The sequence below is a fragment of the Crocodylus siamensis genome, chromosome 2 (genome assembly GCF_052110815.1).
Source record: "Crocodylus siamensis isolate JL-2025a chromosome 2, ASM5211081v1, whole genome shotgun sequence".
NCBI lineage: Eukaryota > Metazoa > Chordata > Crocodylia > Crocodylidae > Crocodylus > Crocodylus siamensis.
Window position 1 is genome coordinate 156,834,858 of NC_143396.1, and position 19,178 is coordinate 156,854,035.

The following is a 19,178-nucleotide window of genomic DNA, read 5'->3' on the forward strand; positions in this document are numbered from 1 at the left end:
CCCAATCATCATCTAAACTATTAAAGAAAATATTAAACAACACTGGACCCATACCTCCTCCCAACTAGACATTAAGCAATTGATGACCATTCATTGAGTACTGTACAATGACCAAACCAGTTATATATCCACCTTACATTACTTTCATCCGCCATGTATTTCCTAAGCCTGTTAATGAGAATGCCATGAGAGACAGTGTCAAAAGCCTTGCTAAAATCAAGGTATATCACATCCGCTGCTCTCCCCCAATCGCAGAGCCAGCCAGCGTATCACAGAAGTTAAATCAGGTTGTGCTATCTTGGCTTGCTCTTGTTAAATCCATACTGGTTGTACCTGATCACCTTGTTTCCCTCTAGGTGTTTCACAGTGGATTTCTTGAGGACTTTGCCCATGATCTTTCCAGGTATAGAGGTCAGACTTACTGGTCTGTAGGTTCCTGGGTTCTACTTCTCTTAAAGGTCAGCACTATATCTGACCTTTTCCAGTCATCCAGGACCTCACCCAACCTCCACCCTCCTCGTGAGAGAGTTTTCCCTAATATCCAACTTAAACCTTCCTTGGATGTGATCCTAGAGCTGGATGTAGTCCTTATAGTACGCAAAGAGCAGTCAAAAATGTTTCTTACCCACATTTTCTTCCAATGGCTATTTTTAATTTTCCAGTCCTGAGCCTACAGGCTTTTATTTTGATGAACTCTTAAGGTCTGGTCCATCTCCCATTGAAACTGATGGAAAATTAAAGGGAATGGGAAGCTGGACTGGGGGGGGCTGCATAAACTGAAAGGACAGCCCAGCTCTGAGAAGTCATTTTTGCAGTTTTTTCTTATGGGCTGATCCCTCTCACATTTTTCAAGCTCTCCTCTGTGCGATGTCAAAAATCAATATGAGGTGCAATAGCGTGGGGGCTATTACGATTGTGAATAGCGGCACTCTGATTGTACCATAATAATAAAGATCTTGGTCAGAAGGGAAACATTTCTGACGGCCCAGTCACTCTTTGCATTCTTTGAATGCCATCAGTAATGGAACAGGATGAAGAAGTGCTGCAATGCCCAAGTGTCCGTGCATCCAGACCCAAAGGAACAGACATCCACCTTCAGCTTCATTTGTGCAAAACAAAGTTTATTTTCTACCTATGGACATACAAAAAACTAGAACTCTTGATTCCAAAATTATATGTTTTACTAGACCAACTAGGAAATGGCAAGAAAACTGTCTTTTTCTGCAAACTTTCAGGATTCAAAGCCTGAGAAAAGCATAGATGGTACCAGATGGTAAAAAGTCCCTATAGGATCATGGTACTTGGCGTCAGAAGGGACCTAAACAGATCATCAGGTCTGACACCTGCTCCGGGCATGAACAGGTGCCAGGGTCATAGCCAAATATCTGTCCAAAGGTAGGACAGAGGTAGGAAATAAACTTCATTTTTGCACAGAGGGAGCTGAAGATGGAAGGCTGTCTTTCTGGGGCCATTGCAAGCTGTGCGGAGTAGTCTTCCATGCGTAGATCAGGTAGGACTCCTTCCCTGGAGGTGTCAGATGGCAGACAGGGAGGTAAAAAAATCTTCCTTGCTGTTCTGGGGTGAAGTGTAAAACCCCAAATCGGCTAGGATTCGGCTTTTACCATCTTTAACTTTTCCCTCAGCCTGAAGAGCACGTGCCCGGCAGCTCGCGAAGAAAGCTCGTTTGTTTGCCACCTCTCCGTTTGGTCTCCTAAAAGGTGCCAAGCGTTTGAAGGGCGCATTGCTTTCTGCACGTCGAGGCTGCCTTGTTAACTTGCGCAGCGGCAAGAGGCCTGTCTCTTGTTCCCAGATGGAGACGGCGGGGTGCTCTCGCCCTGCTCCCCTTGGCAATGCCTTCCCTCACCCCCTCGGCACCTGCTGGCGCTCAGAGGTGCGGCCATCCCTCCCCCCACAGCTGCGCGGGCAGTTTCACTTCTGAAGCGCGACCAGGAGGCGAGGTTCCACCCGGGGTGCGTGGGGCCAGGCGGGCTCCGCGCTTCCGCACGAGCCGCCGGGCTGGCGGGCAGCTGCGCGCCCTCCCGCGGCCACAGAGCCGGGAGCATGACGAGCCCCGCAGGTGGGTTCCGGGCAGGCCGGGAGGTGGGCGCGGGGCAGAGGGAGGTTGCGGGACCCAGCTCTCCCCGCCCTGCGAGGCTGCCTCGGAGCGCCCGGCTGCAGCTTCCCGTTGAGTGTGAGGGGGCTGCCGGGCGGGGCGGGGCGGGAAGGGAAGGGAGGAGAGGGCCGGGACCCGCTCCCCTTCTCGCTTGCACCAGATGCTCTTTAGAGAGCCAGGTTTGGTCCCGACGCTGAGAAGTGATGAGGAGACAACAGTACAGGTGCCAAGCACCAGGGGACAGGAGTGGTGATGGGCGAGTGGAAAGAGATGCAGGTAGCCGCATCTGTGGGAACTCGGGGTAGATTGGTGCCCTGTGGATTAACTGAAGTAGAGGCAGGTGTGTGCAGATGTGTCTACACAGGATACAGGTGTCTCTATCTGCGCATATGTAGATATCCTGTGTGTGTGTACAGGCAGCCCTCTGGCTTGCGACAAATTGGCTCCTGAAAACCGTATCTTAAATCAAAATGTTAACTCAGAACCGATTTCCTCATAGGAAACAATGTTATGAGTTGGGGATTGGTTCCTGAAGCAAGGCCTGGTTTCCTATTTTCACCAACTACCCCAAAATTTTGTAGTCAATTAGAGGCATGTAATATAGCTGGATTAATGTATTTATATTGTCAGTAGCAATCATATTGATTTGCAAGGTCTTCTTTGAGGTGATTTTACTGGACTTTTTGACGGGCTCTTGGCTGGATACACATGCATGCGTATAGACTATAGCACCAGTTTTTGTGAGCTGAAGCTCACTTCAGAGTGAAAACTCATAGCTTTGGAGCCGCATCATCATGCCTTGCGTAGGAACGGATGGGTAGATCAAGAGTCTCTTTCATTTCAGAAACTGAAAACAGCAGGCAAGTGTTCTTAAAAGGGCGTTATGGCATAAGATATTTGAAAGCTGCACCATTAAAGAGGAAGTTAGCTAAGGGGATAAATAAGTTGTTCTGTTTTCTGTTGTTTTTTTTCTTTCCCAACAAAGTGAATACAGCCAGTATGCTTTAAAGGGAGATCAGTAGTGTGATTGTAACTTGAAGTTCTCTAGAGAAATGCTGTTGTACTTATGTGTTGGAAATGCATTTGTGTATCCTAATTGGGATCCTAATGATATGTCTCAAAGTGGTTGCACTGAAGTAAAATGTGTAAGGTTTATTGCCCGCAAATTCCTAGTAAACCTGGACCACAGTAAAAGCTTTCTTGCTGGTTTATCTTGGTGTCTATCTATCCCTTGCTTCCCATGAATATGTTAGGAAAGTTTTTCTTCCAGACATTAGAATTGGTTATTGTCATCTCTTCAATGGTTTATATAGCATAAGGTAAATTTTACTCAACAGTTTATTGAAGACAACTGCCATTATTCTTTTTTTGTTTAACACCACAAGCCATTTCTGCAGTTCTGTGTAAGTCTTTGCCACATGAATACTCATGAACACAGGGCTTGTTCCATGTTTAATCTCTGTATTATAACATACCAACGGACCACATTAAAATTAAGTTATTTAAAGATGCAAAGTCAAGTACTTGATAGTTAGGAAATGCCAGAATTAATGTCGTGTGTGCAGTCTGAAAGTGACTTGCCTGAGACCACATGGTGAATCAGTGGCAGAGTTTGGATTAGGATTGAGGGCCCCTGAGTTTCCAGCCTTGTGCTTATTGCTCCAGACTATACTGTTGTACCAATGAAGTACTGCACATTACAGTTCATTGGCTTCTAGTGTAGTTGAGTGATTAACAACACCTCTGAAAACCAGATGCTAAAGAATAAAGTGAAAATGAGAAACCTGTGATGACTGACCACAAATACAGAGTTCAGTTTTTACAACATGCTCACCATCATGTAACACATTTGCAGCAGGGGGGCAGGGATTTTTCTGCACAACCTTCCTGTGAGTCAGGAAAATAGTTTTTTATCTGTTTTACACTTGAGGAACTGAGAAACAGAGAAATGAGAGCCAACATTTGCACAAGTGGCTGCTCATTTAGGTACCACAAGGGTTCAGCTTGAAATACTAAGGATTGATTTTTCCAGAGTACTTAGCATTTTACAGTATATGTTCAAAGCATTGTATGGACATTATTTAATTAATACAGAACTGTGAGCTGTTCTCACCACAAGCAATTTCTACTTATTCTCATTTGACACATGATAAATGGGACAGAAAGACTAAGCGACTTCCTTGAGTGTCAGTCAGCTGTAGAATGAGGAGCAAAGCTGAGGATTTCTTTTGACTTGCAACCATGGCGTGGCAGGACTGGCCAAGACTCCTAGTGGGCAAATTACTACTGCCCCATTCTGGTTCCTCCGGGTACTTTCCTTTTTCCTCCCTCACCTTGATAGATATAGTACTTAAGGAGGCTGTGCCAGGGTCCTAGAATGAGTTTTAGTTCACCTCAGGTAGCTAGTACTACTCATGCCCGGCTGTCTTTAGTGCTCATTTTAGCCCTTTGAGCATGAAATTGGGGCCTAATCCATGCTTCAGGGCACAACTCATCTTAGGGGCCATAACACGGTCTCCAGCCCCTCCCCACTGGGTCTCTAACCCAGGCCAGGCTGCTGCTTCTCTTTGTTACAGGCCCTGGGCCCCTGACTCACATAGGGCTTTGTGCATGGGGTACCACCCACAGGCACCCCTGGCTGTGGCCTCCAAACCACCCTTATAGCCACAACCCAAACCACCAGTGAAAACAGAAACGGAAGTATAAGCAAATGCTTCAGAGCTAAAATTCACACCTACTCTGCATCATTACCCCACAGCAAATCATTCTTTCACCTTAGTTGTCTCCTTTCAGCTCTCTGGAATAGCTGAGGTGTCTGTGGACCTATTGCCTACAGCCTCCCTTCTTAGACATTCCTCTCCTCTTCTTGCGGGGTGCAGCGCTAGATTGCCTCACATTCTGGGCTTCTGTGACCCATTCACCATGCTTTCTGTTTGTGTGGCTTCTCAGTCGCATTCAGCTGCTTCCCTTCTGCTTAATGGCCAGCCTACTCTCTTTTGTTGCAGCCAAAGCCAGCTGCTTGCAGGCTTTACTCCATTGGCTGCCTGGACTTCTGACCCTTTCCATTTTATTGTAGTGCAGCTAGTGCTAGGACAGTCACTCTTGGTGGTCGCTCTTATCTCTGTTTCTGGTTTACTTGCTTTCTAGCAGCTGGCCTTTGTTCAGGTGCCTGGCCACACAGCAAGCCCCGCCTACTTCACTGGGAACAGGAGCCTCTGGCTCCCTGTTGTATCTGGCTCTACAATGAATAAAGTTCCCTTATTAATATATACACATTGGTATAAATTATACCCATTAGTGGGGATAGGCCAAATAGTTTTCATCTGCAGCACTTCTAGAAAAAGTAGAGGCTTTGCTTGAGAAAAAATATATGTTTAGTGACGCTTCCATAGGTGCACATATGATCAGAATTATGCATTCAGTTGGTAGGTGCGGCAGATGATTTGGTGGTCCAGAGTCTCCTGACTTTGCTTACTGGGAGGGCAGGATTTGGAGACTGCTTTTTCTAGCTTAAGTTTCTATCTCAATAAGAGACAGCTTCTTAGTGTTATGTGGAGGTCAGGCATTATAGTTAGGGACTTTATGAAGTCAGAATTTTGCAGATTTCATAGAAATCATGAAATCCAGCATTGCCCACAAAATCAGGCCATACCTGCGAAATCCACAGGAATAAAACCTTACTGTAAAAAATGCAGCAATCCTCATGACACTGGCCTGGCTACTCAACCCACCAGTGGAAACTGGTATGGGGCTGCCGGCATGAAGGGGAGTCCAAGATGGCTGCCACCCCTGCCCTTCACCACTGATTGGCTAAGAGAGCTGCCTGTTGTGCGGCCCCACCCCTCTCCATCAATCATGCAGCCACACCTGTTATTGCTAATAGACAGCCCTCATAATTAATCAGTGACAAGGGGCAGGGCTGTATGACAGACAGCCCTCACAACCAATCAGTGGTGAGTGGCAGGGCCACTGGGCCCCCTGGGCCAGTCAAGAGTGGTGTGTGGGTGGGGTGGGTCTGCTGCAGTCAGTCCATGAAAATGGTGCCTACCTGTGAAATTGGCAGGCTAACTCCTTGAGTTGGGTAGACCCCTAAAAATAGTAGTTTTGCACTGGGGTGAAGGGCTTGCAATATCTTGGGATTCTTGAATTAAGTGTGTATTTTAATGTTTCGATTGTATTTTAATTTAGATCCTAGGGAATCCTAGAGTTTTGCATGTCCATGTAAGAAATGTTTGGTTGGGTAGTTGCAATCACCGTTTCTAGTTTTTGTGTTCTTTCTTTTGCCTCTTGAATTTATCATATGCTTAAATATACAATACATAATTCACTGTCCTGTATTGTATTAATCCTGTGTTTCAGGACATAGACTTATTTTCCCACCTGTAAACAGATCTTCAATAATTAGATTCTATACCTGGACAATTGTAACTGTAACAGTTATAAATTTTTGATATATAGAATCTAAGTAATGGGCAGTCATCTTATAATCAGGGTTATCTTCTATTTGAGTAAATATGGTAATATTAGTTATAAGGCTGATTTTGTTTTTTAGTTGCCCAAAGTCTAGCTAAGTGCAAAAACTTTTTGAGAAGTGTGAGGAAATCAACAGTTAGTGTCAGTCTCATTACTGGTCAGCACTTCATAGGAAGCCCTAGATAGACTTCTCATGTAATTTCTATCAAAAGTACTGTTCCAACTCAGCATACATAAGGGCTGATCTTTTATGACCGGAGTGCTCAACCCATGGCCTGCGGCCTGTGGAGCTCCCCACAGATCCATGGGGAGTCCAGTGAGCTGTGGCCTTTTGCACTAAGTCAGGTGTGTAGTACAGCACAGGGCCCAAAATCAGAATGCAGGATCAGTGCAGGGCCTCCAGACCTCAATCCCAGTGTATAAAATTGGGTGGAGGCACCACACATCCTGGCTTGTAGGTTCCAATCTAGCCTGTGGACCAGCCCCACATTTCTCATTTGGTTTACTGTGCCAAAAGGTTGTACACCATTTTTTATGACTTCTCTCTTTACTTGTGAGGCAGTGATAGAACAGCTTGCTAATGGTTAGGTCATATTTGAGCTATTACTTCTCAACACATACAGGCAGATAAAGTTCATGACCTAAAGGGTGGTTCCAAAGAGGATGGATCTAAACTGTTCTCAGTGGTGACAGAAAAAGCAACAATGGTCTTAAGTTGCAGCAGGAAAGGTTTAGGTTGGATATTAGGAAAAACATTCTCACTAGGAGGGTGGTGAAGCACTGGAACAAGTTACCAAGGAAGGTGGTGGACTCTCCTTGGAGGTTTTTAAAGCCAGGCTTGACAAAGCCCTGGCTGCAGTGATCTAGTTGGGAATGGTCCTGCTTTGAGCAGAGAGCTGGACTAGATGACCTTCTGAAGTCCCTTCCAGCCTTAACTTCCTATAATGACTCCATGGTTCTGTAATCATAAGAGAGATCAGCCATTTTATATATATATATATATATATATATATATTTATTTATTTATTTACACAATGTATATTTCTTGTTTCACACTGTTTTCGGGACTGCAGGTTGATACATAACAAAGCTAATAGTAATTAAAATAGAATGTTTGTGTTAAGATAATATTGAGATGGAAAAAAAGGCATGAAAACATGATTTTTTTTTATTTGGATCACAGGTAATATTTCAAGTTGATATTAAAAATTAAAATTATACCTTTTAATATACAGATCATGTATCCACTTTAATTATATGTTTTAAATTATACATTTCTGAAGTTATACATTTGGGGGGAAAAGAAAAGGGGAAGGACACAAATAAGAAGGGCTTAGTTTTCATGGAAAGCCAGTGGGAGATAGGACTGGAACTACTGTTAGAAAATCTGTCTTGCAAGATTTCTCTAACTTGCAACTGAAAACATGAAAATGCTCTTTAGTTGAGGTCAATTCCAATAGCACTTTCTTGGCCTTCTTTGAACTCTCTTATCACATACTTCAGTGGGTCATTGTCAGGTCATCTCAGATGATCGCTGAACTTAAATATAATCAGTTGATTGCACACATCTGTTTTTTCGTTGGCACTGAAGAACTATCTCACTGAAGTTACAGCAGAGCAGAAGAAAGGGCAATAGTCTCAGTTTCTAGAAGAAGAAGCATGTGTTTCACAGGGAATGGGGATCACAATGTGAGCTGAGTTCTTTTGCTCTCTTGTCACTGTCTCTGGCTGCTGGCCACTCAACACCCAGTCAGTTTACATACTCCCATATTAACACATGAAGGATAAAGATTTAGCTTGAATATTTGTTTTAAAGTCACCTATATATTAAGAGCTTGCTGATCAATGCTAAACATAGCGTTACAGTCTGAATGACAGCACGAGTTCAAAATTTAGATATGTACAGGAGATCCATTCAGTTCCAAAAAAAAGTTTCTAAAATGAAGCTCTCAATTTTGCATGTTATACAAATTATTATAATTGCTAGATCATTTTTTAACATGTACAGGACTACTTAAAAGCAACCTCCTCCATCTAGGGATCTTTAAAACAAATGAACACTCTCAATCCCCATAAAGTGAAAAAAGAAATAGTGAATATCAAGATATGAAAATAGTATGAATATGCGTGGCATACCTTGAAAGCATATCTACCTTTATATATTATCTGATACCTCCATCTTTAAAACTGAAGCAAAACTTTGTAATTATTCATAAAGCCTGATTTACACTTCCATTGATTCTGACATTTAAAGCAAGCTAATTTTAAACAACCACATCATTATGCAGTTTTGCAATGTTTCTCTGAGACTGTGTCTGATTTTAAGAAGTCAAGACACACTGTACTTAATATGGATGTTTTGACATGTGGGTATAGCTCAAGCAATTGAATAGCTCAGTTTGGAAACCAGTCCTTTTTCCGCTCAGATCACATGCTTAGCAGCTGTAACTGACTTGAAACTTTATACAAGTACTTATTAATAGCAGTAGCTTGCGGGTTTGATTTTCTGTTTCTTGTAGGTGGGATGTTACGGCTAGCCAATTTTTGTTATATGACCAGATATCAAATTTTGGCTTCTTACCATCAGCCAAATGATGAATACTATTAAAGAAGAACCAAAGTTTAAAAACTTGTAAAAACAAAAAAAAAAGTGGCATCTAAAAATCACCTTGATTGTAAAAAGATAGCTTACAACATAGCTATATAAACTTCTACAGTTATCTTCTGAATATCATCACCTTTAAATATAGACGCTCAGTAATAATTTTGTTGCTTTAATCATGCAGTAATAATATACAAGATCAGTACATGATGCAAATATGGATTCAAAGTGATGTAATATTAAATTACATGATATAGAGTATATCTGCATGTACCTATTACCTCTGGAGCTTACTGGTCTGAAACTTATTGCTACTGGGCGTGGGTCTGCATGTGTACCTGGGATTGCAGCGTGTTCAACCGGGTTAGGACAGCCCTGGCTGGCAAGAGTGGAGATTTTTACTGCGCAGTAGGATTGTGCTTATGTTTCCAAGTACTATCCTGTTGTAAAGTAAGTTGGTTAACTCCAGCCTAATAGGGGTCATGTGTAGATGCCAAGATGTTTACTGTGCAGCTAATTAGTCCACTTCCTAGTAAATGCCTTGTGTAAATGTGCTTAGTGTATATTGTCATAATTCTTAGGGCTGAGTTCTTTTAAAAACTTGGGCCAGTTTAGCAATTTGGTCAGTATTTAAAAAAAATGCCTCCTTGTTTTGTGTGACTTTGTTTACAAGCCTTGCCTTAGTGAAGCTTGGTCTTGTTCATCAGATATGCTGACCACAGCATGCACTGCTCTGCAGAGGCACCCAAGTTAACTGTGAAGGAGCAATTAGCTGTGTGAATATAGCTCAGCCTGAGCCAATCTACCCTGTTTAGAAGCAGAGCATATTAGTCTAAGTGGAGTAACATGCTAACACAGGTACATTGCTTCCAGTACCTGAACTAACTCTGATATCTCTGCACAACACTGCATTGTGCTTTGAAGAGGTGACCATGATGAATTTGCATGAGTAGAGACACCATGCTTATTTTATGAAAGTGGTTTTTTCCAGGATCTTGCATCTTGGGGTAAAGTTAGGAAGAAGATCCAGAACACAAGAGCTGTATTACAGTGTTTTAAACAAGAGAGCATTCTTACTCTTGCTAGCAGTAAGCACAATACAAATGTATAATGTTTAAAGTGCTTTAGAAAACCATCCTCAGAAGGTCTGGGAAGAGGAATATTATAAAAATGTCCCTGCAAAAGAGGAGACAATTGTACCTCCCCCAAGGATAAAGCAGTAGCTGTAGTCCTCTATGGGTCCATGCTTGGAATTTGTTATTGACAAAGGAAAACTAAAAAAGAAAAAAGTCCCCCCCAAAAAACCTAGATCATTGACAATTCTTCAACTTATTAAACATGTACCACAGTATATAATCAATGCAATCTACTGGGATATATGTCTGTACTTGTGTGTGTAGTATACTCTGAGAAAAAAAGGATAGGAACATATTTTTTCTTTTTTTCTTAAACAATAGAACCAAATTTGCAGGGCCAGATGAAACTACTGGTGTGAAATTTATAGTTTAGATGAACATATGGTATTTTTGGATATGGATGTGGAACTAGCCTGTGGGGCTCCCAGACGGGCTGGGAATTCTGGGGTACAACATAGATGAATTTGACAGCCTTGCTTTAGACCTCTTTTGGTGTGTCTACATGAGATGTTGACTGCACAGTTGAGTAATTAACTGTACAGTAAATGGCTCAGCATCTACACATGTGCCCCTATTAGGATGCATGAAACTAATAAGCTCCATAGCAGTTTACAACTGTCAATACAAATATTACCCTGCTGTAGAGTTTTCCATGCACAGCAGCACACCTGTAGATGCTGTCTTGGCTCCCTGGGGCACAGGGTGCTTCAGCACAGGGGCTAGCTGGCAGGCAGGCCCTGTGTTGAAGCACCCTTATGTCTTAGCCAGCCACTCTGCAGCATGTGGAGCCCCTTTGGAGCAGCCCTGGACTCATAGGCTGCCCCTTGGGGTCTCCTCCCTTCCCAGGCTGTTCCAGTCAGGTTCCACGAGCTGCACATTAATAAGCTCTGGAGCAATGTGCTCCACAGTTGTTTGCTCTCTGGTGCACATTCAGACGGTGTGCTCAGGAGCAATAAGCCCCGGAGTGTATTCATGCACACTAATTGCATACGCAGACATGCTCTTTGTAGCCTAGTTTGGTATATGAGCTACTTTGTATTTACTGAGAATCCTGTGTTGACAATTGATTGATGCTACAAGAGAATCATAAGTATCTTCCCCTTTATTTCAAGCCTGTTTGGGTCATTTTATACCTTTCCCACTTTCTTCAGTTTTATAAGAAAATCTTTGTCTACTCTGCAGCCACCCCACCCCACCCATGCAATTTACTAGCTCCCTATTCCTCCCTTGTTTTGTGAAGAACTGGGGCCAATTAGCACAAGAGTTGGAGCAACATATGAGGAGAGAAAACTAAGACTGTATACTGAATCCACCCTGTTACACCCTTGAAGTCCAGTTATATGGCTTCACAATGGGATACAAGTTTTTTCTGTTAAACCAGTTTCTCATAACTATGAAGTAAACAGTTTTGTAAACAAACTGGTAACCAAGACAGCTAACACTTTGTATTGAAATAAAAAAATTAAACAAAGATGTATTCAGGCAGAAAAACTCATCATGACTCAGGCAAGGATTTTCTTTGCCTATTTAGATCCTGCAGATACTTACATGTGTATCCTTTTATTGTCACTTATTATTTTGATCTTCCCATGAAACATTTTGTACTAGGATAATTGAAGGGGAAAGATGTAAGAATATGCCTGGAACAAGTGCAACACATAGCTTTTGTATAGCGATTTGAGGTCTAAATGCAATCCTTTAAATAACATTATTTTCCTGTGTAAAACAGAAAGCTAAGAAAAGCAGAGGATTCAAACTGGTTTAATACTAAAACAATCGCAAGCAGTAAAAGCAAAAAGCATTTCTATCAGAAAAAGCATGATGTGACTCCTAGGTTTTATTGAGTTTTGTGTTAATTCAGAATCAGTTACAGTTGTTCACTAATTGTTAAAGAAGCCATAATATGCTTAAGTGATGAACGACACATTGAGCTAGTTAACCATACATATGCAGTAGAACAGCTGGTTCTGTTTGATTTCTTTTCTAAAATGCTCTATATATGAAATAAAATGAGTAAATATGCACTATTCTTCAGTCCCTCAGGTTATATGCGTATTTACAAGCCCTATTTGAAGACATTATTATTAGTACTCATTAGATTCTGGTGTTATTTAGCAGAGATGTTTCCTTCTGAAGCTGATATGAAGGCAGTATCAGTCATTTTTTTCCCACATGAGATCATTATGGTTTTTTTCCTCAAGTGTTTTCAGTAGCATCAAAATAGTAATGAGACTGATCCTCAGTTAGGCCTGAGGTGCACCCAGTATTAATTAGGAGTGCACACATATGTATGTATTTATACAGTAGTAAGTATTATGAAAGAAATAAGACAAATTCTCAAATAAAAAAAGTTTGTGTACCCACCAGGCTTTGTTCACTCCCGAGGGTACAGCCTTCCTGCCGTTGCCCAGCCCCAGGACCCTTGAGGGCAATGCGGTTGTTCTTTCGCTGTGTCGCCACCCCCGCTCTATCCTGCCATGTCTTGGTGTACCATCAATGGTGGGGGGTTGCCTAGCGGGTCCCTCGCTGCCCAGGTCCGAAGCGGCGGATGTACATGGGGCTCCACCACCCCTGCACCCTGGCCTCATGCCACCTTCTTAAGCTGACCCTGTGGAGTTGCGTGGCTTGTCTTGCCCGTCCCCCTTCTTCCCTTGTCCCTACCCCTTATACCTAATGGGCCGAGCCCCACTGGGTTTAGAGTTGGCTCCTGACCCCTATCCCTAGGATCCTAATGCCAATAGGTCCCGGTGTCCGTGTTCCCGGCGGCAACCCCGCCTCAATTGCGATCCTCCCTCGGGATCCTCACCACCCTTCCAAGCCAGGCTTTCACCTGGTCCCAACGCACCCTCTGTGATGGCTCCTCTTCGCCGCTGTCCTGTTCGGGCACCTCTCGTCTGTTGCCAGCTCCTGGGGGCTGCCACGGGCTCCTTCTCCCTGTCTCATCGTGTTCCTGATCCCTGTTCTTCTCTTGATGTTGCTGGACCCCACAAGCCTCTTCTGCTGCCAACGGATTCCCCGCTCTGGGGCCATCCGCCCCTTCCACTGCTGCCGCCACCGCTCTTATCCCCGCCAGCCGGCATCTGGTGCTGACGTCACCGGCCGGCCACAGCTGTGTGAAAAGCCGGCTCACGAGCCCTGGGGGTTCTCCGGGAGTGTTGTCCCCTGCCGCAGGTGAGTTGCCAGCGTCAACCGGGTCTCTGGGACATAACCCCCCCCCACCAGTCGCCTTGTGGCGGTGCCCATAATCGCGCATACCCATTACCTGTGCTTTCCTGCCGAGCCTGCACATCCTGTCATCCGGAGTCCGGGGTCTGTTTTTCATAGCATCTGGATAAGAAATCCGCAGTGATGTTAGTTCTCCCCACGCGATACAGGATTCGAAACTTAAAAGGCTGAAGGGCTAAGGCCCACTGTGTGATACGCGCATTCTCCACTTTCACCATTTCAATGGCGCCTGGTCCGTTACTAAGGTGAATTCCTTTCCGAGGAGGTAGTATCTGAAATACTCAACTACCCACTTGATTGCTATGCATTCCCTTTCAATCGCCGTGTACCCGGTTTCCGCGGGTAGCAGCTTGCGGCTAGCATATGGTACCGGTCGATCTACTCCAGCATCACATTGGGTCAATACTGCTCCTATAGCAGCTTCGGATGCGTTGGTCTGTAATGAAAAGGGTTTCTTAAAGTCAGGGGTATGAATGATCACCTCCTCACATAGTGCATGTTTTAGGGCTTGAAAGCTTTGCACCTGGGCTTCTGTTCACCGCACCCCACCTTTTGTTGGACCCTCCAGCGCCTCAGATAGAGGTGCAGACACTTCTGCGAACCGGGGAACAAACCTTCGGTAATAGTTTACTAGTCCTAGGAAGGATCACAACTGTTTCATGGTTTTTGGTGCTTGGAAGGAGCGAATAGCCTGGACTTTGCCCTGTAACGGTCGAATGGTCTCCTGGCCTACAAGAAACCCCAGGTACTTTATATATTTGTGGGCGATTGTGCACTTTCGGGTCATTGCCGTCAGGCCTGCCTCTTTTAGTTCCTTCAAGACCGCCTGTAGGGCTTATACGTGTTGGTCCCACATCTGGGTGAAGATGACTATATCATCGATATACGCTGCCGCACATTCCCCATGTGGTGCTAGAAGCTGTTCCATTAGCCTTTGGAACGTTGCTGCCACACCATGTAACCTGAATGGCATTTTTATAAACGTGTACAGCCCCCATAGGGTCCCAAAAGCAGTCTTGGGGCAGTCACAGGGTCTCGGGGGAAACTGCCAATATCCCTTGGCTGAGTCCAAGGTAGTAATATACCGGGCAGCCCCGATCTGTTCCACCAACTCAATTACCCGTGGCATGGGGAAGGCATCAAATGTCGCTACGTCATTTAATTTGCGAAAGTCTATACAGAGTCGTAGGGACCCATCTGTCTTTCAGATAGGTACTAGTGCACTCCTCCAGGGGCTTCGTGATGGTCGTATTATCCCGAGGGCCCGCATTTTCTCCACTTCTGCTTTTACTTCCTCATTCAAATGATATGGCAGAGGCCACCACCGGTCTTGTATTATCACTCCAGGTGGGGTATGGATGACATGATGCATGCCCCTTACCTATCCGGGCTCCTCCGAGAATACAGTCCTGAATTCTTTCAGAATATTCTCCACCTCTGTCAACTGCAATGGCATCAAGTACCTATTCACCTGGACAGCTTCCGCACCTTTTCTGCCTTCGATATTCACTCCCACCCTTTTGTTTTCTATTTCTTCCTCAGCCTTTTCTCCGAATGTCACCCAGCCTTCCAGTTGCCACCATTCTCTCAATAAATTAACATGATAGATTTGTTTTGGTTTTAGATGTCCAGGGCAATAGACTTCATAGTCTACGGGCCCCACTTGCCTTACGATCTCAAAAGGCCCTTGCCACTGCGTTAATAATTTACTGGTCGAGGAAGGCAACAGGACTAACACTTTCTGTCCTGGCCGAAACTGTCTCTCCTTCGCTCAAGTATTGTACCGGGCTTTCTGCTGTTGTTGAGCCTGTTCCAGGTCCCCTACTGCGAATTCTCGTGCCGTCCGCACCCGTTGTTGGAATGCTTGCTGATATTTCGACCAGTCAGGAATGGCCTCCGGGCCCTGCTCCCATTCTTCCTTAAGAATCTGCAGGAGGCCGCGAGGTCGATGCCCCAACACCAGCTCGAATGGGGAGTATCCTAATGACTCGGATGGAGCATCCCGGAGGACAAATAGCACCAGTGGCAGCAACAAATCCCAATGGCATGGGTCCCCTTGAATACACCACCACAGCACTCTCTTCATCGTCCCGTTTAGTCGCTCGACTAACCCATTCGTCTGCGGGTGGTATACTGACGTCTTAAGCTGTCAAATCTGCAGCGTCTGACAGACCCCTCGCAACACCCCTGACATAAAGTTCTGTCCCTGATCCGTGAGGATCTCCTGTGGGATCCCCACATGGGGTATCCACTTCACTAGCTCATCCGCTATGCGGGGTGCTGTCACTGACCTTAGGAGTATGGCGTCCAGGTACCAAGTTGCATAATCTATGAAAACTAGGATGAATTGGTAGCCATTGCTGCTACGCAGTAAGGGACCCACCACATCCATTGCTATTCGAGAGAATGGCTGATCTATAATGGGCATGGGCTGAAGTGGGGCGCAGGGGGGCCTATCCTCCCGCATTTTTTGGCATGTGGTGCAACGTTGCGCAATGTTGTCTCCCAACTTAAGCCAAAAGAACCACCGAGCGATTTTATCTATGGTCCACTCATGCCCCAGATGGCCCCCCATGGACGTGGTGTGGTCCAGGCACCACACAGCCTGTCTACACTCCCGCGGCACCACCGACTGGACTTTCTGCTCTTGTCCCCCTCTACCTGGGGTTACCTGATACAGAAGATGATGTCTCACCTCAAAGTGGCCTGCAGCACCTGTTGTTGTCGATGCTTGCTGGTCCCCTTCCACAGCCCTGTTCCACAGTTCCTGCAATTCTGTATCCTCTCTCTGGGCTTCCCGGAACTGGGGTCCACTGATGCTGTCCCTCCACTCTTCCCAGGAGCTCCCCTCCTCCTCGGTCAATCTGGCTTGGCCACCCGTGTTTCTGAGGCAACCTTCCCGACACTTCCACTTCCACCGTGCTACCTCTACATCTCGCACCCTATCTAGCACTTCATACAATGGGGCCCAATCTCGCCCTAGCAGCATCTCACATGTGAGGTGAGGTGCTAGCCTGACCACCAACTCTCCCTGGTGTTCCATTACCCTCATCTGGATCTTAACTCGGTGCAGTACTTGGGTGTCGCCATGGGGGCAAGGCACCCTTACCAAGTCCACCTGCCCAAAATTATCTCCAGGCCACAGATCAGCCCGAATCACCAACTGAGCACATCCGGAGTCTAGTACGGCCCGCACCAGCCAGCCCTCTATCCAAGCCTGCACTACAGGGCTTTCCCACACGGAGCTCTCATTTGCCGCCCCAAAGCTACAAACCATAGGCTCCCCGACACTCCAATCCTTGGAGGATTCCTTTGTCCCCTTGGACATACTTGAAGCATTGCCTTTCCCTAAGCCACGCCCTGGGCGCTCTCGCGCAAAATGGCCCCCTTTTCCGCAATGGTAGCATACCATATCCATGCTTTGGGCCCGATACCCCACCTTCCGGCATTCGAGGTCCCTTGATACCGGCATTGCTCCCAGGATTCTTCTCCTTTCTCATGGGTAGAACCACTCACAGGTTGTAAAGGCCTCTGCCACCCTTAAGGCTTCTTCACAAGTTACCAGAGCATGTTGCCAGACCCACTTTTGAGTTCGGTCCTCCATATCGTTGATGAACTGCTCTAGGATGATTTTGTCTACTAAAGTTGCCATTGTACGTGCCGGTAAGTTGACCCACTTCCCAAATAGATCTTGCAGCCTTTGGAGGAATACCCTAGACCTCCTCTCCTCCGGCGCCTTATGTGCTCAGAAGAGTTGCCAGAAGTGTTCCAGGCTCAACTCCAGACAGTACAAAATCGCTGCCTTCACTGCTCCATAATCTTGGGCCTCCTCCCAATTCAGGGACCTATAGGCAGCCTGGGCCTTGCCCACTAGCAATGCCCCAAGGTGGCTCGCCCATAGCCTTTTATCCAAGCCCACCACAATGGCATGCTGCTCGAACGCCTCTATAAATGCCTCGGGGTCATCCTCTGCTGTCATCTTCGGCATCCCCAGGGTTGCTGAACTCTGTTGGGCTAGCCACCTCTGTTGCGACCCCACAATTTGGGTCAACGCCTGCAAATTCTGGGTGATCAAATCAGCAGGCCCCATTTTGGGTGCCTGCATCTCTGGTGCCCCGAACCACATTTCCCGGCCAATGCACCAAATACTGTGCCCACCAGGCTTTGTTCACTCCCAAGGGTACAGCCTTCCTGCCGTCGCCCAGCCCCAGGACTCTTGAGGGCAATGCAGTTGTTCTTTCTCTGTGTTGCCACCCCCGCTCTAGCCTGCTACATCTTGGTGTACTGTCAATGGAGGGGGTCGCCTAGCGGGTCCCTCGCTGCCCAGGTCCAAAGCGGCGGATATACACGGGGCTCCACCACCCCTGTACCCCGGCCCCACGCCACCTTCTTAAGCCGACCCTGTGGAGTCACGTGGCTTGTCTTGCCCATCCCCCTTCTTCCCTTGTTCCTACCCCTTATACCTAATGGGCCGAGCCCCTCTGGGTTTAGAGTTGGCTCCTGACCCCTATCCCTAGGATCCTAACGCCAATAGGTCCCAGTGCCCGTGTTCCCAGCAGTGACCCCACCTCGATTGCGATCCTCCCTTGGGATCCTCACCACCCTTCCAAGCTGGGCTTTCACCTGGTCCCGATGCATCCTCTGCGATGGCTCCTCTTCGCTGCCGTCCTGTTCGGGCGCCTCTCATCCATTGCCAGCTACCGGGGGCTGCCACAGGCTCCTTCTCCCTGTCTCCTCGTGTTCCTGATCCCTGTTCTTCTCTTGATGTTGCTGGACCCCACAAGCCTCTTCCGTCGCTGACGGATTCCCCGCTCCAGGACCATCCACCCCTTCCGCTGCTGCCGCCACCGCTCTTATCCCCGCCAGCCGGCGTCTGGTGCTGACGTCACTGGCTGGCCACAGCTGTATGAAAAGCCGGCTCATGAGCCCCGTGGGTTCTGCAGGAGCGTTGTCCCCTGCCGCAGGTGAATTGCCGGCATCACCCTGGTCTCCAGGACAGTTTGGAATTATCTAAAACATCCTCATCCTCATGTTGGTCTCAGTATATCCAAGTCCTTAAACAGGTGCCTTTTTAATTAAACCCTTATTATTTTTACAATGGACAGCTGACTGATCATAATTTTTTGTAATTGTTAGTTTAAATTCAAAAACAGTATTCTTATGTTCCTCCTCATAAGAATATGATTGGAGGAATAGTATTCTTATACAGTTAGATCCAAAGCACATTGAAGTCAATAGAAAAAACTTCTTTTTACTTAGGTGGATGCTGGTTAGATCCCAAACAACTACCAGATGGACCACCATCTTGTGAGGTATCATAATCCGAGGGTTTTCACATTCCTATATTAACTGAAATACAAAATAACATTTTAGCAAAAAATAGGGAAATATTACTGAGGAATTTGATAAAGATTTTAATAGAATACAGATAAAAATTTAATTTGGAAAGGATTTATCTGGTAAGTCAGGATCCCGAGGTCTGAAAGGGATTTCAGGAAGTAATCTAGTCCAGTGGTGCTCAAACTTTTTTTACTGGTGGCCTGGATGGGCAGTGGCCAGCCCATCCCTGGGCCAGATCTAGCTGATGGTCCCAATCCAGCACCTGGGGCAGTCACAGTAGAGCCCCATC

The 19,178-nt window shown here is 45.9% G+C and overlaps 1 protein-coding gene across 1 annotated transcript in view; it reads left to right on the forward strand.

Annotated features, from left to right (window-relative positions):
• Positions 1-1,807: 1,807 nt before the first annotated feature.
• Positions 1,808-19,178, forward strand: part of BANK1 (B cell scaffold protein with ankyrin repeats 1) — a 360,719-nt gene continuing 343,348 nt past the window's right edge. The window contains exon 1 of the mRNA XM_090031887.1: positions 1,808-2,077. Coding sequence (XP_089888013.1) covers positions 2,062-2,077 — 16 coding nt within the window. The 5' untranslated portion in view covers positions 1,808-2,061. The remainder of the gene's footprint in view (positions 2,078-19,178) is intronic.